The sequence below is a fragment of the Accipiter gentilis genome, chromosome 14, assembly GCF_929443795.1.
Source record: "Accipiter gentilis chromosome 14, bAccGen1.1, whole genome shotgun sequence".
NCBI lineage: Eukaryota > Metazoa > Chordata > Aves > Accipitriformes > Accipitridae > Astur > Astur gentilis.
This window is the reverse complement of record NC_064893.1, coordinates 32,862,303-32,881,568: the sequence shown is the minus strand read 5'-3', so window position 1 is coordinate 32,881,568 and position 19,266 is coordinate 32,862,303. Positions and strand designations below refer to the sequence as shown.

The 19,266-nt window shown below is 60.9% G+C and overlaps 2 protein-coding genes and 1 long non-coding RNA gene across 3 annotated transcripts; 2 read left to right on the top strand and 1 right to left on the bottom strand.

Annotated features, from left to right (window-relative positions):
- Nucleotides 1–136: 136 nt before the first annotated feature.
- PSMF1 (proteasome inhibitor subunit 1) lies at nucleotides 137–8,205 on the top strand. Its single transcript, XM_049817482.1, has 7 exons — nucleotides 137–423; nucleotides 1,322–1,474; nucleotides 1,999–2,081; nucleotides 2,755–2,940; nucleotides 4,512–4,565; nucleotides 6,582–6,740; nucleotides 6,852–8,205. Exons 1-7 carry the CDS (start codon nucleotides 295–297, stop codon nucleotides 6,901–6,903), a joined length of 816 nt encoding a protein of 271 aa, XP_049673439.1. The 5' UTR covers nucleotides 137–294; the 3' UTR covers nucleotides 6,904–8,205.
- A 3,288-nt stretch (nucleotides 8,206–11,493) lies between these two features.
- Nucleotides 11,494–13,894, bottom strand: TMEM74B (transmembrane protein 74B). The gene is made up of 2 exons (XM_049817502.1): nucleotides 13,844–13,894; nucleotides 11,494–13,413 (listed from the first exon to the last, which is right to left on the bottom strand). Exon 2 carries the CDS (start codon nucleotides 13,396–13,398, stop codon nucleotides 12,910–12,912), a length of 489 nt encoding a protein of 162 aa, XP_049673459.1. The 5' UTR covers nucleotides 13,399–13,413; nucleotides 13,844–13,894; the 3' UTR covers nucleotides 11,494–12,909.
- A 721-nt stretch (nucleotides 13,895–14,615) lies between these two features.
- On the top strand, nucleotides 14,616–18,619 carry LOC126045881 (uncharacterized). The gene is made up of 3 exons (XR_007508160.1): nucleotides 14,616–15,046; nucleotides 15,838–15,979; nucleotides 18,371–18,619. It is a non-coding gene; the product is annotated as an uncharacterized LOC126045881 (long non-coding RNA).
- The last annotated feature ends 647 nt before the right edge of the window (nucleotides 18,620–19,266 follow it).

Here is a 19,266-nt window from a genome sequence, read left to right as displayed (position 1 = left end):
AACATTAAATTTCTCCCGGGGGTGAGAGGAAAATCCCTCCCCGGCTCGCCCCCCCCCCCAGCCGCCCGCGGCGACCGGAGCCCCCGGCCCGGCCCTCGGTGTCGGCAGGCCGGGGCCTTGCGCAGCGGACGGGGGCCCTCTAGTGAAGGGCGGCCCGGCTCCGCCCCGGCCTTAGCCCGGTACGGCTCTCCGCTCCCCGGGCACGGCGTTTGGGGCCTTGTCTGGCCGGCTTCCCCCCCACCCTGCCCCGCGGCTGGACCCGGCCCGGCCGAGCCTGCTCGTTACGGTGCGGCCATGGCGGGGCTAGAGCCGCTGTACGCCTGGGCGCTGGCCGCCATCTCCCGCCCGCAGGACGCGCTGATCTGCGGAGTTCACTGGGAGCTGGTCCGGCACGGTTACCGCTGCCTCGGCGCCGGCGACCAGGTACGAGCCGGGCCGGGCCGGGCCGGGCTCCTCCGCCGCGGTAGGCCGCGGCCGAGCCCCGGCCTTTCCTAGCGCCGCTCGCCCGAGCCCGGCGCCCGCTGCCGGTGGAGGCGCGGGGGGGGCGGGGGGAAGCCGTGCGGCGCCGGGGATGTCGGGCGAAACCGGGCCGGTGCGGGGTCTGAGGGGCCTAAGTGCTGCTTGGGGGGGGTCCCAGTGCTGCGGGAGTCAGTGCGGCGTTGGGGAGGTGCGGGGGGTCCCAGTGCTGAGGGGGGGGGGGGGGGGGGGGGGCGCTGGCACAATAGCAGGGAGAGGGCCAGTTTGGTGCTGGAGCCAGTGCTGTGGCAGGGGTCTAGTGGGTTGGGAGCCCGGTGCGGTGCTGGGGGGCATTGGGAGGTGCCTGGTGTGGTGCTGGGGGGGCAGGGGTGGGGGTGCAAGGCACTGGTTTAGTGGAGAAACCCCGCAGTACTAGAGGAGGGGACAGTGTGGGGCAGTGACCCCCGGCAGTACCGCTGTGGGGCTGGACAAACAGGACGCCAGCCTTCCCCCCCCAACCCCAGATAGCTCTGTCCTGTGCTGGGGAGCTGAGAGGTGCCAGGCAGGGAAGAGCATCATCCCCCCGTCTGGGTCTTTGTTATCTCCTCCTGTTCAGCAAAGAGTGGTTTTATCCCTCCTGTTCCAGCGCAGGGACCCTGTGGGAGGCTGGCAAGCAGGCAGGGCCAGCCTGTAGGAAAATAAACCCCTGCTCCTGCAGTCAAAACCTGGAAGGCACTGAGAGATCCCCTCCCAGAGACCTAGATCCCCTCCTGGATCTCTCTATGCAGCCAAGACAGGTCCCACCAGCCCTGCAGTGTGCTGGGCTCGTGGGCAGGGTCTCAGCAGCACGTCTGTTCTGTTGCAGCCAGGTCCTGATGAAAGGAAGTCTGAGCTGCTGCCTGCCGGCTGGGAAGGCAACAAGGAGGTGTATACACTGCGCTACAAGTCCACAGACGATGCCCGTGAACTGCTGCTGAAGGCCATCATGGTGGAAGACAGTATGATCCTCAATGTCATGGTGAGCACCCATGCTGGTTCCTGCGGGTTTGAGTTCTTTGGGAGCAGCGGCTGCAAAGAACAGCAGAGTCCATTTCTTAATTTTTTTCTGTCACTTGTTCTACGTTGCGGCGGCGTTTGTCCCTCAGGATGGGGCAGACCCAGGGGGTGTTAGGGGCTGCCTGTGTGGCAGAAGACATGGCCCAGTGTGAAGCTCGTCAAACGCTGGCTGCATTGGGGCAGTGATGCAGTTTGCCATGTGCACTCTGGCCCAGGAGTTGCCCCATGTGCCCAGCAAGCACCTGCCTGGGTTGTTTTTGCTCAGTCTTTCACCCTTTGCAGCCCAGATTGGGGGAGGGAGCAGGGATAGCCTTGCTGTACATCAGAGTTTGCTCCTGGGGATTCGGGCACAGCACAGGGATGTGGCAGGAAGCAGGTGAGCCCATTCCTTGTGTCCTAAGCCTCTGGCTGTGGTTATACCTGCTCCTTCTCTCATTCCCAGCTCTGCCAGGCTGCTGACTCTATGCTTTACCTGTCTTTTGCCAGGATCGCAGTTCTCAGAAGGTGGCAGATGTGACCTTGGCAGTGGCCGACTACATCAACCCAGAGCACCTGGACGATTTCCACAAGTAATCTCAGTTCCCTGGTATTTTCTGCAGGAGAAAACGTGCCAGCAGCATAGGCAGGGGGCAGAGACCAGGTTAGGAGGAGCCTGGAGGACTTTCCTCCCCGGTGCAAACCCCAAGGGAAGGCCAGCCAGCCCTGAAATGCAGCCAGAGATCCCTGTCCTGCCTCCCTCTGTGCTGCTGGCAGGCAAGAGAGATTCAGGGAACAGTGGGACGGTGGGTCGGAGCCCAGGGGAGAGTCATCCCACCTGGGAATGGGCCAGACCAGCCCAACACTTTTATTTCCAGAGCACTGCCTGCCTGTCTGTGCTGGGTGGACACTGCCCAGGGTGCTACAGTTTCAGGCATGTCCCAGGCACCCTGTGGCCTTGCTAAAGACCAGTGCTATGTGCTGTGGTTTCCTCCAGAGCAAACTGGTTGGGTTGTGGCCACAGCACAGGGGAGTCCCTTGGGATGGGTGGCACCTCTGCCATCTTAAATGGGGTGAGGGCTTTGGTGCCACTGTGTGCTGTTACCCTTTCCCATCCCCTCTGTGCTGCCAGATGGGGACATGTTTTGTGCCAGGGATGCTTTGGGCTTGTCTGTCTGCTCACCACACCTCTCGCAGCCTGTCCAGCACCTCGTGCCCAGGTGCAGTGGCCTCCCCAGCCCACCGCCTTGTCTCTCCTCCCTGCAGGGTGTACAAGAACACCGAGGAGCTGAGGACAAGGATTGCTTCAGGCATCATCACTCCCCTTGGGCCCCCTGCAGAAAAGGCCAAAAAGGAGCCAGAGGCTGAGAAGAAGGATCCTGACTTGCACCGGGATTACGACCCCCTCAGGGTCCCTCCCCGGCAGCCAGCAGGCACAAGAGCACCGTCTTGGTGAGTAAAGAGTGGGTGGCTGCTGATGGTCCTCTGCTAGACGGGACATGGTCTTGGCACAGCTTTCCAGACTACACCTCTGGTCCTTATCTTGCACGTGTGAGATGGGGAGCGAAGAGGATCCAAACCCTCCCCAGCCAGTTTCAGCCTCGTTGGTTGAATGCTTGGGTTTGATTTAGTTTGCCCGCTGAGGGATGGCCTGTTCTGGAGCTATGTGTTGGTTTGACGCTCCTTTGGCATTGCCTGGAGGTATAGCTGGAGATCTACAGACCCAGGAGGGAGAGGGCACCGTACAGGGCTGGGGGGAAGGTGTGAGGTTGGAAGGAGGGAGGCCCTGCTCTGTGCTGGCTGAGGGACTGTCAGGACTCCGGAGCTGGCAGAGCAGGGACAGCAACGGGAAGGACGGTGCCGTCATGGGGCCAAGCAGCTGCCGGGAGGGACGTCAGAGCACTGGGTGTCAGTTCATAATGTGAGCTCTAGCAGAGCTGTGGGGTCTCTGCTCATGGCAGAGAGGAGAAGGCATGTGCTGGGTGCAGAGCTCTGCCTTTGCTTGGCATAGAACCAGGGCTACCTCTAAGCCTCCTGCCTGCTGTGGCAGGTAGAGCTGCCCTCCCAGGATGCTGCACCCAGCTGGGGCTTGTGGCAAGGCCCAGGAGGTGTTGCGGGGAGCAGAGACCTCTCCTCCTTGCTCTCCTGACCCTGCTTTCCCTTTGAAACCCTTTGCTGGCAAAGCTGTGGAAAGGGGACACATGGCACTCACTTCACCATCCCTCCCTGGCCCTTCGTGCCCAGCCATCCCTCCTACATGGCAAGCAGGCAGGCTCCCCCCTCTCTTCCCCCCAACAAGCTGTAATCCCCTTTGGAAGTCAGAGACACTGCGGTGGCTCTGCCATCTCTTGGGGACTGGCTGTGGCTTCTGCCTTGCATGTCACCTCTTGGTTCTTTAACCCCACTGCTGTCTGCTGGTGCTCAGGGCTGCTCAGGGTGCGTGATGCTCCTCAGGGAGGCCTGGGCAGACAGGCTGGAGCTGGGCACGGCTCTGAAACCATGTTATTAGCACATAGTATTGGCAAGGAGATGTGACAGCTGGCTGCAGGCTCACTGCCCCACTGTCCTCGCACTCCTGGAAGCAGGACTGTCATTGTGTCTCCAGCCGGGACATGCTGGAGAGCCTGGCCTAGCCCAGCACTGCTCAGGGAGCCCCTGGCATGGAAACTCCCAACGTCCACAGACAGCTCCAGCCCGGAGCAGTGGGAACAGCAGGGCCCCCTTCATCTCAGCAAGCTTCCCGCAAGCCTGCCACGCACACCGGTGTCCACACCCAGCTGCACCCTGGAGCAGGGAATGCTGCGTCCTGGGCACGGGGTGGCTCCCAACGCCAGCCCACTCACGCAGGGTCTTGCAGGTCCCAGGGCCCTTTGGGTGCTGCAGTGCTTGCCATGGGAGAGCACCCATGAGCACAGCACCAGCAACCACACTGGCTGCACTGCCCTGCCTGCATGCTCGCTCCTGCTTGCTCCACGCAGCCAGTCTCCCCTTCACTGAATGTCTCGCTGTGTTCTGTGTTTCAGGCCTTCCCCCTTGAGCCCCTTCGCTGTTGGTGGGGAAGACCTGGACCCTCTTGGGTGAGTATGGCTGGGAGAGGTAATGCTTTGTGTGCCCAAGGAGCATCCTCTGCTCTGCCCTTGGGGTGTGCAGGGCTGCTGGAGACCTTCTCTGGAGCAGCTGGAGTCCGCCTGGCTCAGGTGTCCGGTGAAGTGTCTCTAAGTGCGGACGGTGAAGGGACAGTCACTCAGTGCAAATTGCAAGGGACCAATTGACAGTTGCTAAACCTCAATATGGTTCTAATATCGTAATAAGATCCCGTCTCTTGCATAGATGATAGGTTGCAATCTGTGTCTGTTTAATAATCAGCTTGTATTCATTTAACATGCAGTAATTCCTTCAGTAAATCAAAGCTGAATACGTCGTTAAGTAAATGTAAGCCTCTAATTTAAAATGTTACCAGCTGCTGTGTCTACAGCCCAGCAGTCTGGAGAAGGGGAGGCTTAAAGCCGAGTCCACAAAATTCTCGAGTCCTGGTTGTGAGCCTCCCGGCTGTCTGAAGCACTCAAGAGAAAGGCTGGGTAAAAGCAGGGCTGTCTGGGGGACTGATCTTCACAGATACATCTCTTGGTCTTTGGCTTGGTCAGGCAAGGAGAACCTGTCAACTTCCATTCCAATTAAAAGCACATAGTCAGACAAGAACCAGCTCTTGGAGTCATTACAGAGCGTCCTGTGGCCCAGGGGAGTCCTCTTTGGAACCACTCTCCTGTGGGGATTGCATTTTTTCCCCTCTTGCAAGACTTGGTTCTCCGTGGGTTTGGCTAGAAAAGGGCCAGCTAAAAATGTCATGCCCGGCTGGAAGGAGAGGCCTGGAGCCTGGGTGGCTGGAAGGAAACCTGATAGCATGAGGAGAAGGGGTTCAGTTGGGGGGGGACCCTGTTTCTCTCACTGCCTCCAGCCCTTCATCAGAAGTTTCTCTGTAAATGACAAAAAAGATTTTAAATGGAAGCAGATTTGTGTGCTGACACCTGCCAGTGCTGGGGCGGGAGACCCAGACTCCCAGGCATATGCTCGTGGGGCCTGGCTGTCCCGGGGCACTTTGGGCAGCCGGCCTGGCGTAATGGAACTCATTAGCACGGTTGTTAATGACTTGTATGATGGCAGCGGTGTCCAGAGGCTCCAGCCGAGTTTGCACAAAGCCGACCATGAGGAATGGCACTCACAGCGTGGGGCAGCTCTGAGGAGCCACCGTGGTCAGCAAATGACTTCCAGGCAGCTTTTTGGAAAGGCTGGCGGGAGCCCCGGCTGGGTCCACGAGCTCTTGCGACACTGCACAGGGCAGGACATGCTGCTCGCCCGGGAGAGCAGAGAGCAGGAACGGGAGGATGAGCCGGCAGCGAGGACCAGTGGGTCTGATGCTTCCTCGGCGGAACTTACCAGCCATTACTGATGCCCTGAATGGCTCCTTGTGGAAACTGGGGGAAGAGGGAAGCTGCCTTTCCGCTGCTCTGAGTGTCTGGTTTGGCTTTGGCTCTGAGGAAGGCAGGCAGGCAAGGGCTGTTGCTTCCCTGTGCCTGTCTCCAGCTAGGCTTTGGGGTATGCTGGCACCATAGTGCCCCGGACCTGCGTGTTTGCTGGCTTGGGCACAGTCTCTGCAGCTCTAAGACTCCCACCTTAGGATGATGATGAGCCATGATTTGCATCTTGCCCCTAACCTTGTGTTGTGGCATAATGCAGGCAGGTCTGCAGGGCGGGGATCACCCCGGGCAGGAGCAGAGTGTGATGCATTTGGGTTCCCTCCTGTCACAGACAGCAGCTGCCATGGGACAAGGATCAGGTGTGCCCAAGCACTCTTACACATGCACATGTACACACATGAAGGGCTCTCTATCTTTCTGCCATGGGCTCGCCTCGCTGGCTTGTCCTGGCCTGTGTTGTGGTGGGTTAGGAGTGCTTTCCTTCCCACGTGCCATGTGTAAGCTTAACCCCGCATTCCTGTGCTCGGTGTTCCTGTAGCAGAGGTTTGGCACAGGGACATGCTTTGCTCCTCTCACCAGTGCCCATCTCATCTCCTTCTCTGCCTTTCCTTTCCCCAGAGGTCGGAGTGGGGGGATGATCGTGGATCCTCTCCGGTCTGGCTTCCCGCAGCCTGGCACTGACCCATCGTCAGGCATCCCAGGCCGGCTTCCCCCGGGAGCAGTTCCACCAGGCGCCAGATTTGACCCCTTTGGCCCATTAGGGGCTGGTAGATCCAGGTAGGTATTTGGCTGTGCCTTGTATCCCCAGCTTGCTCTCCTGGCTCGTGCATGTTGCTGCGAGACTGAGGTCTCACTTCTGGTTTGACTCTGCTCTGAATTTCTTTCCAGGCCAGATCCCGACCACCTTCCCCCTCCAGGCTATGATGACATGTTCATGTGAGGAGTCACCCCATGGCTGCGGCCAGAGCAGTCTCCTGGGAGGCAGGGGCACTTTCCCCACTTCATTCCCCGTTTGGTGGACTTCAGTCTTTTCAGCAGCGTTTTTCTTCTCCCCACACGGCGCCACCTTCCTGTGTCAGACCAGCTATAAAGGTTTCCCTGTGTGCAGAACACAAGAGGAGGCAGTAGCTGTGTTTCTTTCCGTGCTCCTCTGAGGGTGCTTGGCCATTTGCACCCAGCTGAAGTGGTCCTGCCCTGTGCGAGGTGGCAGCGTGGGGTGTAGCACGGTGCTCCGAGAATGGCCCGGATGCCATGGGTTTTCCTCCTCTGCTTCTCCTGGGTGGCACCGCTTTTGCTGCTGGGCTTACAGAAGCAGTCCGTGCTGAGGAGGGAGCTGGCTTCTTGCCGCTCCTGTGCTGCAGTAGCCTGGCTGAAGGCGGCAGCTGGAGCAGGCTTCACATGCAGAGATGGTTTCTTTCTTGCTCTTTATCCAAGTAAAGGTTGGATTAGTGTGAGGGGCTAGAAGGGTCTCCATGGGCAGACGCCCAGCAGTGGCTGAGACCAGCTTCTGCGTGGCTATGCCCACTGGCTTTAAAGAGCGCCAACAGTAAAGCCTTTAATGTGCACGAGAAGAGACATATATTGAATTCCTGGCCCCACTGTGCCCCCTTTGTCCCCAGCAGCCATGTTGTTTTTCATTCCTGGGGTGCATGTGAAGCCCTGCAGGCAAAGTGGCGAGGGCTGCCCACCAGGCACCACGCAGGGCTGGAGTAGGAGGGAGGGTGCTCGGTACCCGCACGACCTGACGGGTTCAGCATTGGCTCTCCAGGCACGACGGAGCTGAGCCTGGCACTGAGCTGGGGCCCTCCTGGGAACGTGCAGAGGGGGCTCCGGTGTGGGATTTGCTTTGCAGAAGAGGTTTATAGGAACATGTTACGCTACTATCAGTCCTGTTGCATGAGGCTGGTGCAACTCTGCCTGGCTGAACTCTGCCAAACAACTCGGGGAGGATGGGAAAGATCTGTGTGGCTCAGGCTCCTGACCTCTTTCTGGAAACCTCCTCCCTTCCCCGCAGCTCCCCACAGGTCAGTTAATTTTGGGGCCACAGCTCGTCTGTCCTGTCAGGGATTCATACTATTTTTTTCTTCTCGTGGTTTGATTTCTTGGAAGGATGTTCATGAGATCGAAATAAAAACCTGACAACATTGTTGTGTCGGTGCTTGCTGGGGGTGGCCCCCCCAGCTGCAGCCCCCTTCTCCCCGCCATGAAAAGGGAAGCCCTGAAGCTCTGCCCAGGCTGTGCCTGCCCTCCCCGAGGTGGAGGATTCACGCTGGGAACCCACTTTGTACCTTCCCCTGAGCAGCAGCGCTTTTCCGAGACGATGTGACTGTATTAAGAAAATTAAGTGGAGAGCAGCCCAGCCTTGGCTCTGGCTGCGCTCCTTGCGGTAATTGGCTCTCTGGGGTATTGAATGCCGTCGGTACGCTGCATGCAGCCGTGCTGGCATAAATAAAAAGGGAGGAAGTGATCCCCTTGTCTATCTCCTTTCCCCAAAGGCTTTTTCCTTTTAAAACCCCTTTGCCTACAAATGCAGCTAATAAAGCCGAGTTACGGCGTGTAACCCTGGGCTGCACGCAGGTGGGAGCAGGGAGGATGGTCTGTAGAAATGGAGCACTGGGGGCATCTGGAGTATCCCCTGCATCTCCCCAGGGCTCGCATGTGGACCCCCACGTTCCCAGGAGCTGGTGTCAAGCCCAGACCTGGTGGGGATGTGTCACCCCCACTGAACATCCCTGGGGTTTTTGGTGGACAGTCCCACCTGCAGACCCAGGGATCGGCAGCGGGTGATGCCCATGACGGGGAGAGAAACCCAGGGCTTGGTGAGGCCACTCCTGCTTGTCCCCTCCGGCTCCTGGGGCAACCTGAGCCCATCCATAGCTTCGCCACAGGAGAAAGGAGCCCCCGACCTTGTTGCATGGGGTTGAGAGATGGAGGGTGCTTGGGGAGAGGAAACGGCTTTGGCCTTATCAGAGGGGCCCCCCTCTGCGGGAGGCGGCTGCTTTCTGCGCCTGAATTAATCATGTTCTGCAACCTTTCAGGAAGGAGAGACGCAGCCGGCTTTGATGGGGCTAATTAAAGCGAGAAAGCGCTGGGAGAGGCTGCATTGGGTCCTGATAAACAATCTTTTGTCTGCAGCGCTCAACTCCAGCGGATGCACGGTGCTGTGCAGCTGGGGGAGCAGGTGGGAGAGGAGAGGGGTTTCAAAGAGGGCGAGTGCCCGGCATGGAGCCGTGCCCGCTGCAGGCCTGTGCCTGACCCTTGAGGCTCTTAGGGCTGTGCTGTCTGCTCTCTGGAGAGAAGGGGTGAAAGGAGGCAAGGACCCTCTTCTGGCAGCTGGACACAGACCCCATTCCCCGAGCACGGTTGGGGGGCAGCTCCCCCTGCTACGGGCTCATATCACGCTGAGCACGGCGGCTGCAAGGGCCGGGTCTCCCACCAGCAAGAGGGACAGTCCAGGCCCCCCGCCGCGTGTCACCGGCACGGCTGCTGCTAACCTAAGCGACGGAAAGCATTAACATGCAAGGGAGCACAGCGAGCAACACACCTCGAGTTAATTTTATGGGGAGGCCGTGAAGAGCGGCTGGGGCTGGCGTGTGCGGTCTTGGCACAGGCACAGCCCTCCCTCCTCCCGCAGCACCAGCGAGGCGCTTCCATGTCATGTTTGAAGAAAGACGCTGGATTATTGGTAATGGCTTGAGATCCCCGGAGAGTCCTTCAGGCCATCTGCCAGCCTGCCCAGCCCAGCAGCACCTGCCCCGCACGCTCCCAGAGGCAGAGCCCCCGATGCTGCTAATTACCCTGCAGACGATGCTCCGTCGCCAGGATCCTGTGTACCGGGAACGCAAGTGTATTGCACCAACAGGAAAACAAAGCAGCCCCTGTTATACGGGACTGGGAAAGGCATGCCGGGCCATTCCCTCTTTGCTCACTCCTGGCACAAGCGGAGATCTCTGTGCTGAGCGGGGGGATGAGGATGTGCTGCCTGCCCTTGCACCATATAGTCCATGGCCCGGTGCAGTGGCATTGCCAGAGGGAAGCCAACCTCGTGCCCTGCCCGGCACTTCTCGCTGTAGCTGTGCTGCCCATCCCCGTGGCGTCGGGGCGACCTGCCTGTGGTGCGGCTGTGCAAAGCATGAGGCAGCTGCCGTTGTCCCCAGCTTTGCAGGAAGGCAGCGAGGCCTGGGTGGGCATCTGCTGCCTGCCATGCTGCCCTCGGTGCCCTCCCATTCAGCAGGACCCTTCCCCTCACCGCCAGGCATGGTGCCACCCGCTCCTCCCCAGTGCCCATCCCGCACCTCCCCGCTGCCTCCGGCAAAACCGGTTTCTGCCATGGAAACTGAAGGGGATCCAGAAATGGCACGTAGGGGTGAAAAGCTCTCCCATCGGGCTGGTTTCACTGCACCTCCAGGGGATGGGGTGGGGGAACTTTTTTCTGGGGTATCTCATAGCTGCCTCCGACCCACCCAGCAGCACCTAATTCCCATGGGTGGGTGAAGCCCCCGGACCCTCCTGTGCTGAGGGGCCAATGACCCTCATCCCACCCGGGCTGTGTGGTGTCAGTCCCCCTTTTCCAGCCAGATTTTTCTCACCAGCCTGGAATATTTTTGATTGTTTCCTAAATACAGCCCTGCGTATTAATCATCACAGGTCAGTGCCTCAAGCTGGCTGTGCTGCTCTTCCCCAACACCTGCTGGGAGCGATGAAGGGATAGCCAGGCCGATGCAGGGAGGAACCGTGGGGGAGCCGGCTGCGGCATGGAGCAGAGTGGCTCCGGGGCTGCCAGCAGCTCCATGTGCCCCCGCTGCAGCCACCTTCCACCTCAGCCCGGGGATCTCTACAAAAACATTTCCCAGCCCTGAAGCTCTTCATGGGGGAGCTTCTTTAATGGCGCTCCCTCCTTGCTGCACTTTGTTCACTTTAAACGTATTTATCTCAATTGAGAGGCTTTCCCCCAGTCCTGCAGGTCCTCGAGGGACAGCCCAGCAACGCGCTGACAAAACAACGATGGCCCCTTCGCATAGAATCTCTTGAGCAGCCTTATGCTCTAACCCACAGGAGTATTTCTCACACCCACATAAAGCAGGTGCTTAGCAGATGTAACCTCCAAGCAGGCTCAGCCTTTCATCCTAGAGAGACCTCTTCCACGTTATTTAAAATGACAAAAATTGATGAGGATGATTTCTCCCTCTAATGGGTTTATTTTCTAATCCAGGCTCGCAGGAGCAGCGCTGAGAGTTGCTGGAGGGACTTCTGCCTTTCCCAGTGGAGTCTCCTTGGGAATACCCAGCACTCCCCCAGCAGACCCTGCACAAGAGCCTTCCTCCCCTTCCTCCCCTTCCTCCTGCGGTGTGGCCCCCTGCCCCAGGATCAGCCCCTCCGTGACATCCATGACAGCATTTGCTCTCCCTGCCCTGCTTGGGCCCTTCATTTGACCCTGCAGGCTCTTCTCGCAGCCGTTCACCCCAGGGATGTGGGGAGAGGCAATGCCTGTTTGGGGGACAGTGGAGCACAGCCGCCCATTTTGCCCCAAGCATGGTTTAATCCCAGGGAAAGGTGCCAGGGTGCCAGGGCTGCGGGCGTGAGGCCATTTGCCGGGACCCTAAAATAAATATGGAGTGTGGATGGGTGACATGGTGATGGAGAGAGGGATGTGTGGCCCTTCGCAGCAACAGGATGAACCGGCTGCAAAGCACTAGAAATGAAAACACAGGGCAGAGGATGCTGTGCCCAGCATCCAAGGGGGACACTGGAAGCCCTGAAACAAAACCTGACCCAGGCAATCACACTGCATGTAAAAATGACTTTTATCTTGTGTCAGGCTGTCTGGCGAGATTTGTCTCTGCCTGGAAACATTTGAAGCGAGTAATTTATGGGATGGATTAAAACCTGGTGGCAGTTCATGACAAGCATCACCTTTTGTGGGTCTGCATTTTCCTATGGGATAATTATTTCCCTTTCTCAGCATCCTGCTCATACCGATTTTTCTTTCCACAGAACATTGTGCTTTAATGATGCTTCATGTTTAATTCCCGAGATGCAATTTTACCTTCACGCCGCAGACAATGGCCCTTGCGATCAGCACAAAGGCTCACGCACAGGCACCCCAGCAGGCAGAGCTGCCTGTCTAACATGGGAACAGAAGAACCACATCATTTCGAGGCGTTGGGAATTGTCCTCTCTCCTCCGGACAGAGCACCATGATTTTTGAGGAGGCCATTCCGGGGTTGCTGGTGGGAGTGGGACGCTCAGCACGGTGCGGGCGTGTGTCTGGCCTTCATCCCGCTCTCCGGAGTGGGGCTGGTGGGGTGCAAGGGCTGGGGGGCAGCAGGGGGCTGGACCCCGCTGCACGGCCGGTGGTCACGCTCACTGTCTCCTTCTCTTCTGCCCAGAGCGGTGCAAGCGCCAACTCTACACCACAGAGTTTTACAAGAAACTATTGCTAAAAAAGGTCACTGATGGCAGAAAATGAGAAGCTCCATCCCAAAGAGGAGCAGCCGGCCCCAGGCCCTGGCTGCCGGGAAGGAGCCGGCTGCGGCGGGGAGCTCAGCCTTGCGTCCAGCCGAGGCTGCGGCCGGCCACGACACGGAAATCCCACGGGCGTCTCGAAGGTGCCGTTGCCCCGATGCTGGCGGGCAGGACCCTATCCAGGAAGGTGCCGGGGAGGCGAGCGGGGCGTCCGAAGGCTGTGCTGCCGCGATGCCCGTGGTGGGGAACAACCCGGGCAGAAGCCGTGCAGTCCGGCGGGGCATCCCAAAGCCACATCGCTCCGGTGCTGCCGGACGGACTCCCATCCGTGAAGCATCCGGGAAGGCAAGGAAGGTGGCCGAAGGCTGCCGGGCGAAGCCTCCGCGGACGGCATCGGTGTCGGGGCGCGGCGAGGGGACCCCCGCTTCTGCCGACGGCGTGGGGTCCCCAGGGCAGCCCGGGGTCCCCGGGGCATGCGGGGCTAGGAGCCCGGCCCCTCGGGGGGCTGGGACGGGGGGCTGAGCTGGTTCTCCAGCAGCGCCCGCGTCCCCTCGGCCGACACCCTCCGCATCCTCAGGCGTACCGAGCCGTAGGTGCCACCGGTGCGGCGGGCGGCCCGGGCGCGGCGACGGGCGGCGGCGGCGGCCAGCAGCAGGGCGGCGAGCAGTAGCCCGCCCAGGGCCAGCAACGCCAGCCCGGCTACGGTGCAGCGATCGAGGCGGGCGCGGAGCCGAGCCGCCCGCGCCTCCAACCGCTCCATCTGCCTCGCCGGTACCGCCGGGTCGGGACGAGCCGCCCGCGGCACGGCCCCCGCCAGCACCACCAGTGCCGCCCCGCTCAACGCGCAACCCAGCGCCAGAGCCAGCCCCGGGCCCGCACCGGGACCCGCCGAGCCGCCCCCACCCGCCGCCGCCGCCGCCGCCGCCGCCTCGCCCGGGCTCCGCAGCTCCGCCGCCCGCGGGGACGCCATGGAGCCGCCGCCGGCCTGCGGGGCAGAGGTGAGCGACGGACCCGCACCGGGATGCTCTTCCCCCACCCCCGGAGCCGCTTTCTCCGGACCGGGCTGCCGACCCCCCCACCCGCCCCGACCCCAAGGTCCGCGAACCGGGTTGCTCCTTCGCCCGGAATCCCGCTTACCCGAACCCCGGGGCTGGGTCCCCGCACCGGGCTCTCCCCCCTTCCCCGGACCCGGGTCGCCGCACCGGGCTGCTCCCTTATCCCCGGACCAGGCACCTGCCTTCCCCGAACCGGGCTGACCCCCCCCCCCCCGGCCCCCTCGGAGACCCGTGTCCCTGTGACCCCGCCGGGCTGCCCCTCCCGGACCCCGTTTCCCCCGCCGGGCTCTCCCCTCCGGTACCCCCGGAGCGCACGAACCTCCCCGGTCCCCGCACCCAGCCCCTCCCCGCTCCCCGCACCGGGTCGGGGCCCCGGTCCCCACGCCGGGCTCCGCTCCCTCTTCTCCGGTCCCGCCTCCGTCTGCCCGCCCCGCCGGTGCCCGCCCCGAGCTGCTTCCCCCCCCCCCAAAAAAAAAAAAACCCCGCGCCGGGCTGCCTACCCCCGCCGCGTCCCCGGTTCCCCGGGCCGGTGCCGGTGCAGCCGCGGCGGCGGGTGCCCCGAGCTGCCGGCCCCGCCGGTGCGCACACACACACACACACGCACGCACACACGCCCGGTTGCACACCGGCACCGTCTGTGCACGCCCCGCCTGCAACAGGGGACCCTCCGTGCACCCCCCGACAGCACCAGCACCTTCTGTGGGTACCCCGGGGTTGGGGGGGTGGAAGGGGAGGGGGGTGGCTGCGTGGGAAGGGGCACGGGTGGAGAGGACAGAGCAGCACGGTGGGTTTTGCACGGGGGAGAGCGGGGGTCATGCCCGGGGGACGTGCCCGTGGGGTGCTGGCTGGGCACCCCACAACCAGCTGTACCCCGTTGGGGACCCAGGGCAGAGCTGGGCTGGGGACGCTGGGACTGCATCCCAAGTCCCTGCAGCTCCCAGCCCAGAACGCAGCAGGGAGAGCTCCAGCCTGGCCGGCTGCCTGCCGAGAGCCCCCCGTAAGGCCCAAGCCTGTCCCCGAATCCCCAGGGAAACGGTCAGGGCTTGACCTGGGTTTGGGCCAGGCACAAGATGCTCCAGCCTGGGACAGAAGAGTCCGTGATGGTGCTCGCTGCCCAGAGCCATTCCCCCAGCCGGGCTGGCCCCCGTGGCCACGGTCCCACCGCAGTCCCGCGGCACAGAGCCCCCCCTTCACCCCCGCCTTTCACCGCGCTATTTATTCCATTTTTCACAGAGCACTTGTGTTAGCACCCGCACTCCGCTTGTCCCTGACCTGAAACTGGATCCGGGCCTGAGCCCCGGCAGTGACCTGCTGGCAGTAGCACACTTTTAGCTCGTTTGTTAATAAGACGTGTGCTATTTCTGTGTCTGGAGCTGTGCCTGGAGATGGGGTTGTGGACGTAAATCCTGAGCGATAGCGGGTGGGCTGCTGAAAGCTGTCGGGAAGATTTGTCCATCACATTGCCATTCCCTTCAGCACATTCACATGCCTCCAGCATCTTCACAAGCTCACCCGCGATCGCACCAGATGATGTGCCGATGCTGCTGCTGCCGCCGGGACTGGGTGAGCTCGCAGTGCTGGGACTGCGGGGACGCGTGGCCGGTGCCCTGACCCCCCACCCTGTGCCCTGCACCCTGGTCCCCCTGCACAGCGAGTCCTTCTGCAGTCGCGTTGGGCTCCACGCGACCCACGGTGCCGGGATGTTTTCCGGCATGGGGACAGCAGATGGGAATCTCCTACCACCCGTTTTATGACACAGGCAGGGACTTTGTCTGAAGTCTTTGTCAAACACAGCTAAAACTGATCAAAGGGGTTCAGAGAGTTTAGGGGGGATGCACACACCAAAAAAAGAGGTGCATTTGTAATTTCTGAGGGAGCCAGGCTGAGGGCTGGACAGGCTCAGCACCCTTCCAGGCACTGGTGCTGGCACAGTCCCAGCAAGGCCAGCTTGGCTTTTGCCACTGTTGCCCAATGATGGGTGACAACATTATACTTCCTTGAACATCTCCCCCATTACACTCTAAAGTTTCTGTTAAAAATTAACCTCTGGATAATTTTTAGCCATCTTCTCACTTTTTTTTTAAATTTTCCTCCAGCTTGCCATGGGAAGGTTTTCTATCTATTTTATTTGTTTAGCTCAGCAAAAATGGGTTTGCAGGTTCCCTGTGTTCCCCGCTGCGACGTGCTCACATCGTGGCTGATGCTGACTGGCACTGCCCGAAAATGGATCCAACCCGTGGTGCCTCCAGTCACCAAGCTGCAGCAGGGCGGGGGGCTGTGGGGTGGGCTGGGGTCTCCCATCACCTTTTGCTGTGTCAGGGGCAGGGATACACATGATTTTATTATTTTTTAAGTTTGCAGTGGAGGTTGTACGTGCTGCGACCTGCCTGCTCGCTGTTCCCGTGCACTGTGTCAAAACGCAGAGGCTTCCCAGCACAGTGTCCCTGGGGACGCATCCAGAAGTGGGCCAAGAAAGAAGCAGAATTAAAAATAAATGTAAGTGCATCCTGACACGTTAACCACATTTAGAGAGGCTTTAGTACCAACCCACTCCACAGGAAGGCAGAAGATGCTTGGAGACAAGTAGGTCACGGGACACAGATTGTCCCGAATCAGCAGGAAAAGATGGATCTGGAGCAGGCGGGCACATCCCTGCGAACAGACGGGCAGGCAGGAGCAGGGCCGGGAGGAGAATGCGCCAGCGCCGGGGACTGCTGCCTCTAGCATTGCCAAATTCCCTGGGAAAACCAGAAACACCGCCGGTCTGCTCCTGAGCAGAGCCATGGTTGTTTTGGAGCACCCAAGCCCTGCGGCTGATGATGCACCAGGGGTGCCCAGGGTGCCGAAGCTGGGACCCCCACAAGGCTGGGGATTTGGGGGGCAGAGGCAGAGCCACTCGTGCTGCGGCTCCCACCTGCCTTCATACACGGAGAGGGATGAGCCTGCGAGCACAGAGGCAGCCGGTATAGCGGTCAGGTCCGTGCTGCGCTCTGCCATGGAATCAGGATTCCGTGCCACCCAGGGGGCTGCTCCTGCACCCCCCCGTCCGCAGAGATGCTCGAGAAGACACCTGCAATGGATGAGGTGGAGGGACGCATCCTGCACACGTCGCTGCTTTCGCTCTGCTGCCCCTGGGTCCCGCAGCCTTTGCTGGATGGGAGCTGGGAGATGGCCTCGGGCCTTTGGAGGGCTAGAGGGCATGGGGTGGGTTGCCCAAAAGCCTCCCCAGCCCGATCCTGAGCTGGCTGAGCATGGGGCTGGGGGTTGGCAAGGGCCACTCCATCCCTGGGCACTGGCACCAAGGGAAGGGGAGGAGAGATGGAGACAGCCAAGATTTATGCTGCCAGCGCAGGAGTGAAGAGAGGAGGGAGACAGCCAAGGTCAGAGACAGCACTGCCAAAATTCACAATGAATCTGCAGGAGCGCTGGAGGGGAGAGACTGAGGGCTTGGAAAGAAATGGAAAGAGGAGGGAGGGAGGGAGCCTGGGAGACGGAGCAGGGTGAGGGAGCAGGACAGGGCTGCCGGAGATGGGAACATGCCACTGCTCGGCCAAAATGGTTAAACGGGGATGAGAGGGACAGCAAAGGGGAGCCCCAAGCCAGCAGAGGAGACAGCAGGAGCAGGAATGTGAAGGAGCCAGAAGGGCTGTGGATGTGGCTCTGTCCCTCCAGGTCCCTCCAACACCCCCCCGTACAGCACAGCCCAGTTCTGGGGTGTGCACGGCTGCTGCGGCTGCCCAGTGCCCGCTGGCAGTGCTGACCCCAATCCAGCCCCGCCGCAGAGGTGAATTTTCAATCCTGTCTCCTTAGTATTCACAGCATCCCACGGCAGAGCGAACGCCTGCAGCCAGCATGGCTCAAGGTGACTCAGAGGTCAGGGAAAAAGCAGCTGGGCAATTCAGGAGCCAGCTGCCAGCTCCACACCGGCGGGGAGATCCAGCGGTTTGTGAGAGCCAGAGGTGCCTGGCACATCGCGGCCTCCCCTCCCGGCACTGCCGGTCCCTGTGTGCCATGGACGCAGCACCCCGGTGCTCCCCATGCACATGGTGATCCACACACAGTGCCGGCTGCCCGTGGGGTTTCTGATCCTGCAAACTGCCCCCGGGAGCTGTTGCCACCAGCGAGGCAGGCAGGGCTGGCTCTGCACCCCCGGGCTGGAAGTCAGCCTTGGCACCGGGAAGGGCTGGAGCTGGCACAGCCAGGCACGGGTGCAAGTCATTTCCCTCTCGCAGGGTGCGGTATGCCCGTGCAGGCTCCGTACCCTTGCAGGGACAGTGGATGCCTGCTTCGGGGCTAGTGGGGGGCTCCTCCAGGTCCGCATTTGGGATGCATCGCTCCAAGGGCCTTTTATAGCAGAACCCCCTCTCCTGCAAACAGCCACGTCTGAGCCCCAGCCCAGGGTACCGGCTCTGCCCAAAGGCAACTGAAGGGATGGAGGCCTGCCTTCCGCTAAGACCAGCTGTAGAGCCATGCTGGGAAGAGGCTCAAAACTTTCCTGGTGATAATTGAGATCTAATTATGTTCAGCTAACACCAGGCCACCCGGGAGACGGGGAAAACCACAGGTGTCTTGTGATATGGCAACAGCTGATGCACTGGGCTGTGGCTCGGCAGCACCAGGAAACGCGCTGTGCTCTGCCTGAATATAAAGCAAAGCATGGAAAGCATGAAGTAGAGGGCTGGTGGATTTTATTTTTTTTTTTCTGGCTAGTGATATGTAAGTGTGCAAACATGCTGCCTTTTCCTCTTGGTGGTGGCTGTGGCTGGCGCAGGTGGGTGGCTGTGCTGCTTTATCCTTATCCCTCTGCACAGAGATCAGATCTGAAGCTCTTTTTGGGTTTTTTTGGTTGTTTTTGTTTTTTTCCTTCTGTAAATTGCCTTTACCCAGCTGGTTTTATCAAACATGCTCCAAGCCACGCAGGACCTGCGCACCTGCAGAGAAAGCAATGGGGTGGTGCTTCCCAAGCAGGCTTTTAAAATGTCAAGGGCGAAAGAGGTTGGGAGGAGGAGAAAAGAAGAAGAGAGCTAGGGAGGTGTCTTCCATTCACAGGAGCCTAACATGAGGTGAGCAGCATCATGCTCCTGGAGGTGCGTGCCTGCTCCCCGTCAGCTCCAGGAAGGAATGGGGATTGATTTATACCAGGAAGGAATGGGGATTGATTTATACCAGCAGACCCCTGCCTGGGAGCCCGCTGGGAATCGCCTGCCCTGGAGCCCTGCAGCCGGGCTCTGCAGCCCCCCCTCAAAAGCCCGCCAAATCCCTTCACGGGCCGTGGCCAGAAGCCCCCGCGCTGCCCCCCGCATTCCCTCCCCGCCCGCTCCGGACAGCGAAGGGCTTCCCCAGCGGACCCCGAGGGGCTGCCGGCCGGCCCCGAGGACAAGGACCCGGCCCCAGAGAGGGGCAACGCGGCCCGGGACCCCGCCGCCCCTGCTCTCCGTGCGGCAGCAGCTCCAGCCGCCCCCGGGGGGGGTGGGGGGGGGCAGCGGGCCGGTGCTCAGCGCGAGCTCCCGCCGCAGTACCTGACGGCCGGTGGGGGGGGGGGGTGTTCGCCGGCACAGCTCTCCCGCCCCGTTACCGACCCTCGGGCCCCGCCAAGTCCCTGTGTCCCCTCAGGGCCAGCCAAATCCCCCTCCGGTCCCCTCAGTGCCTGGCTGGGTGCCCTCATCTCCTCAGGGCCCTGCTAAATCTCCCTCCGTTTCCTCAGTGCCTGGCTGCGTCCCTCCGTTCCTTCAGGATCCCGCTAAATTCCCCCACCCCGCCCCAGCTGTATCCCTCCGTTCCTT

What these genes read in the sequence shown, in the direction of transcription:
- PSMF1 (XM_049817482.1), top strand. Translation starts at nt 295, where the DNA reads ATGGCGGGGCTAGAGCCGCTGTACGCCTGGGCGCTGGCCGCCATCTCC. An exon ending in CACCTGGACGATTTCCACAA is followed by an intron (nt 2,082 to 2,754) that starts GTAATCTCAGTT and finishes TCCTCCCTGCAG; the next exon opens with GGTGTACAAGAACACCGAGG. An exon ending in TTAGGGGCTGGTAGATCCAG is followed by an intron (nt 6,741 to 6,851) that starts GTAGGTATTTGG and finishes ATTTCTTTCCAG; the next exon opens with GCCAGATCCCGACCACCTTC.
- TMEM74B (XM_049817502.1), bottom strand. Translation starts at nt 13,398, where the DNA reads ATGGCGTCCCCGCGGGCGGCGGAGCTGCGGAGCCCGGGCGAGGCGGCG.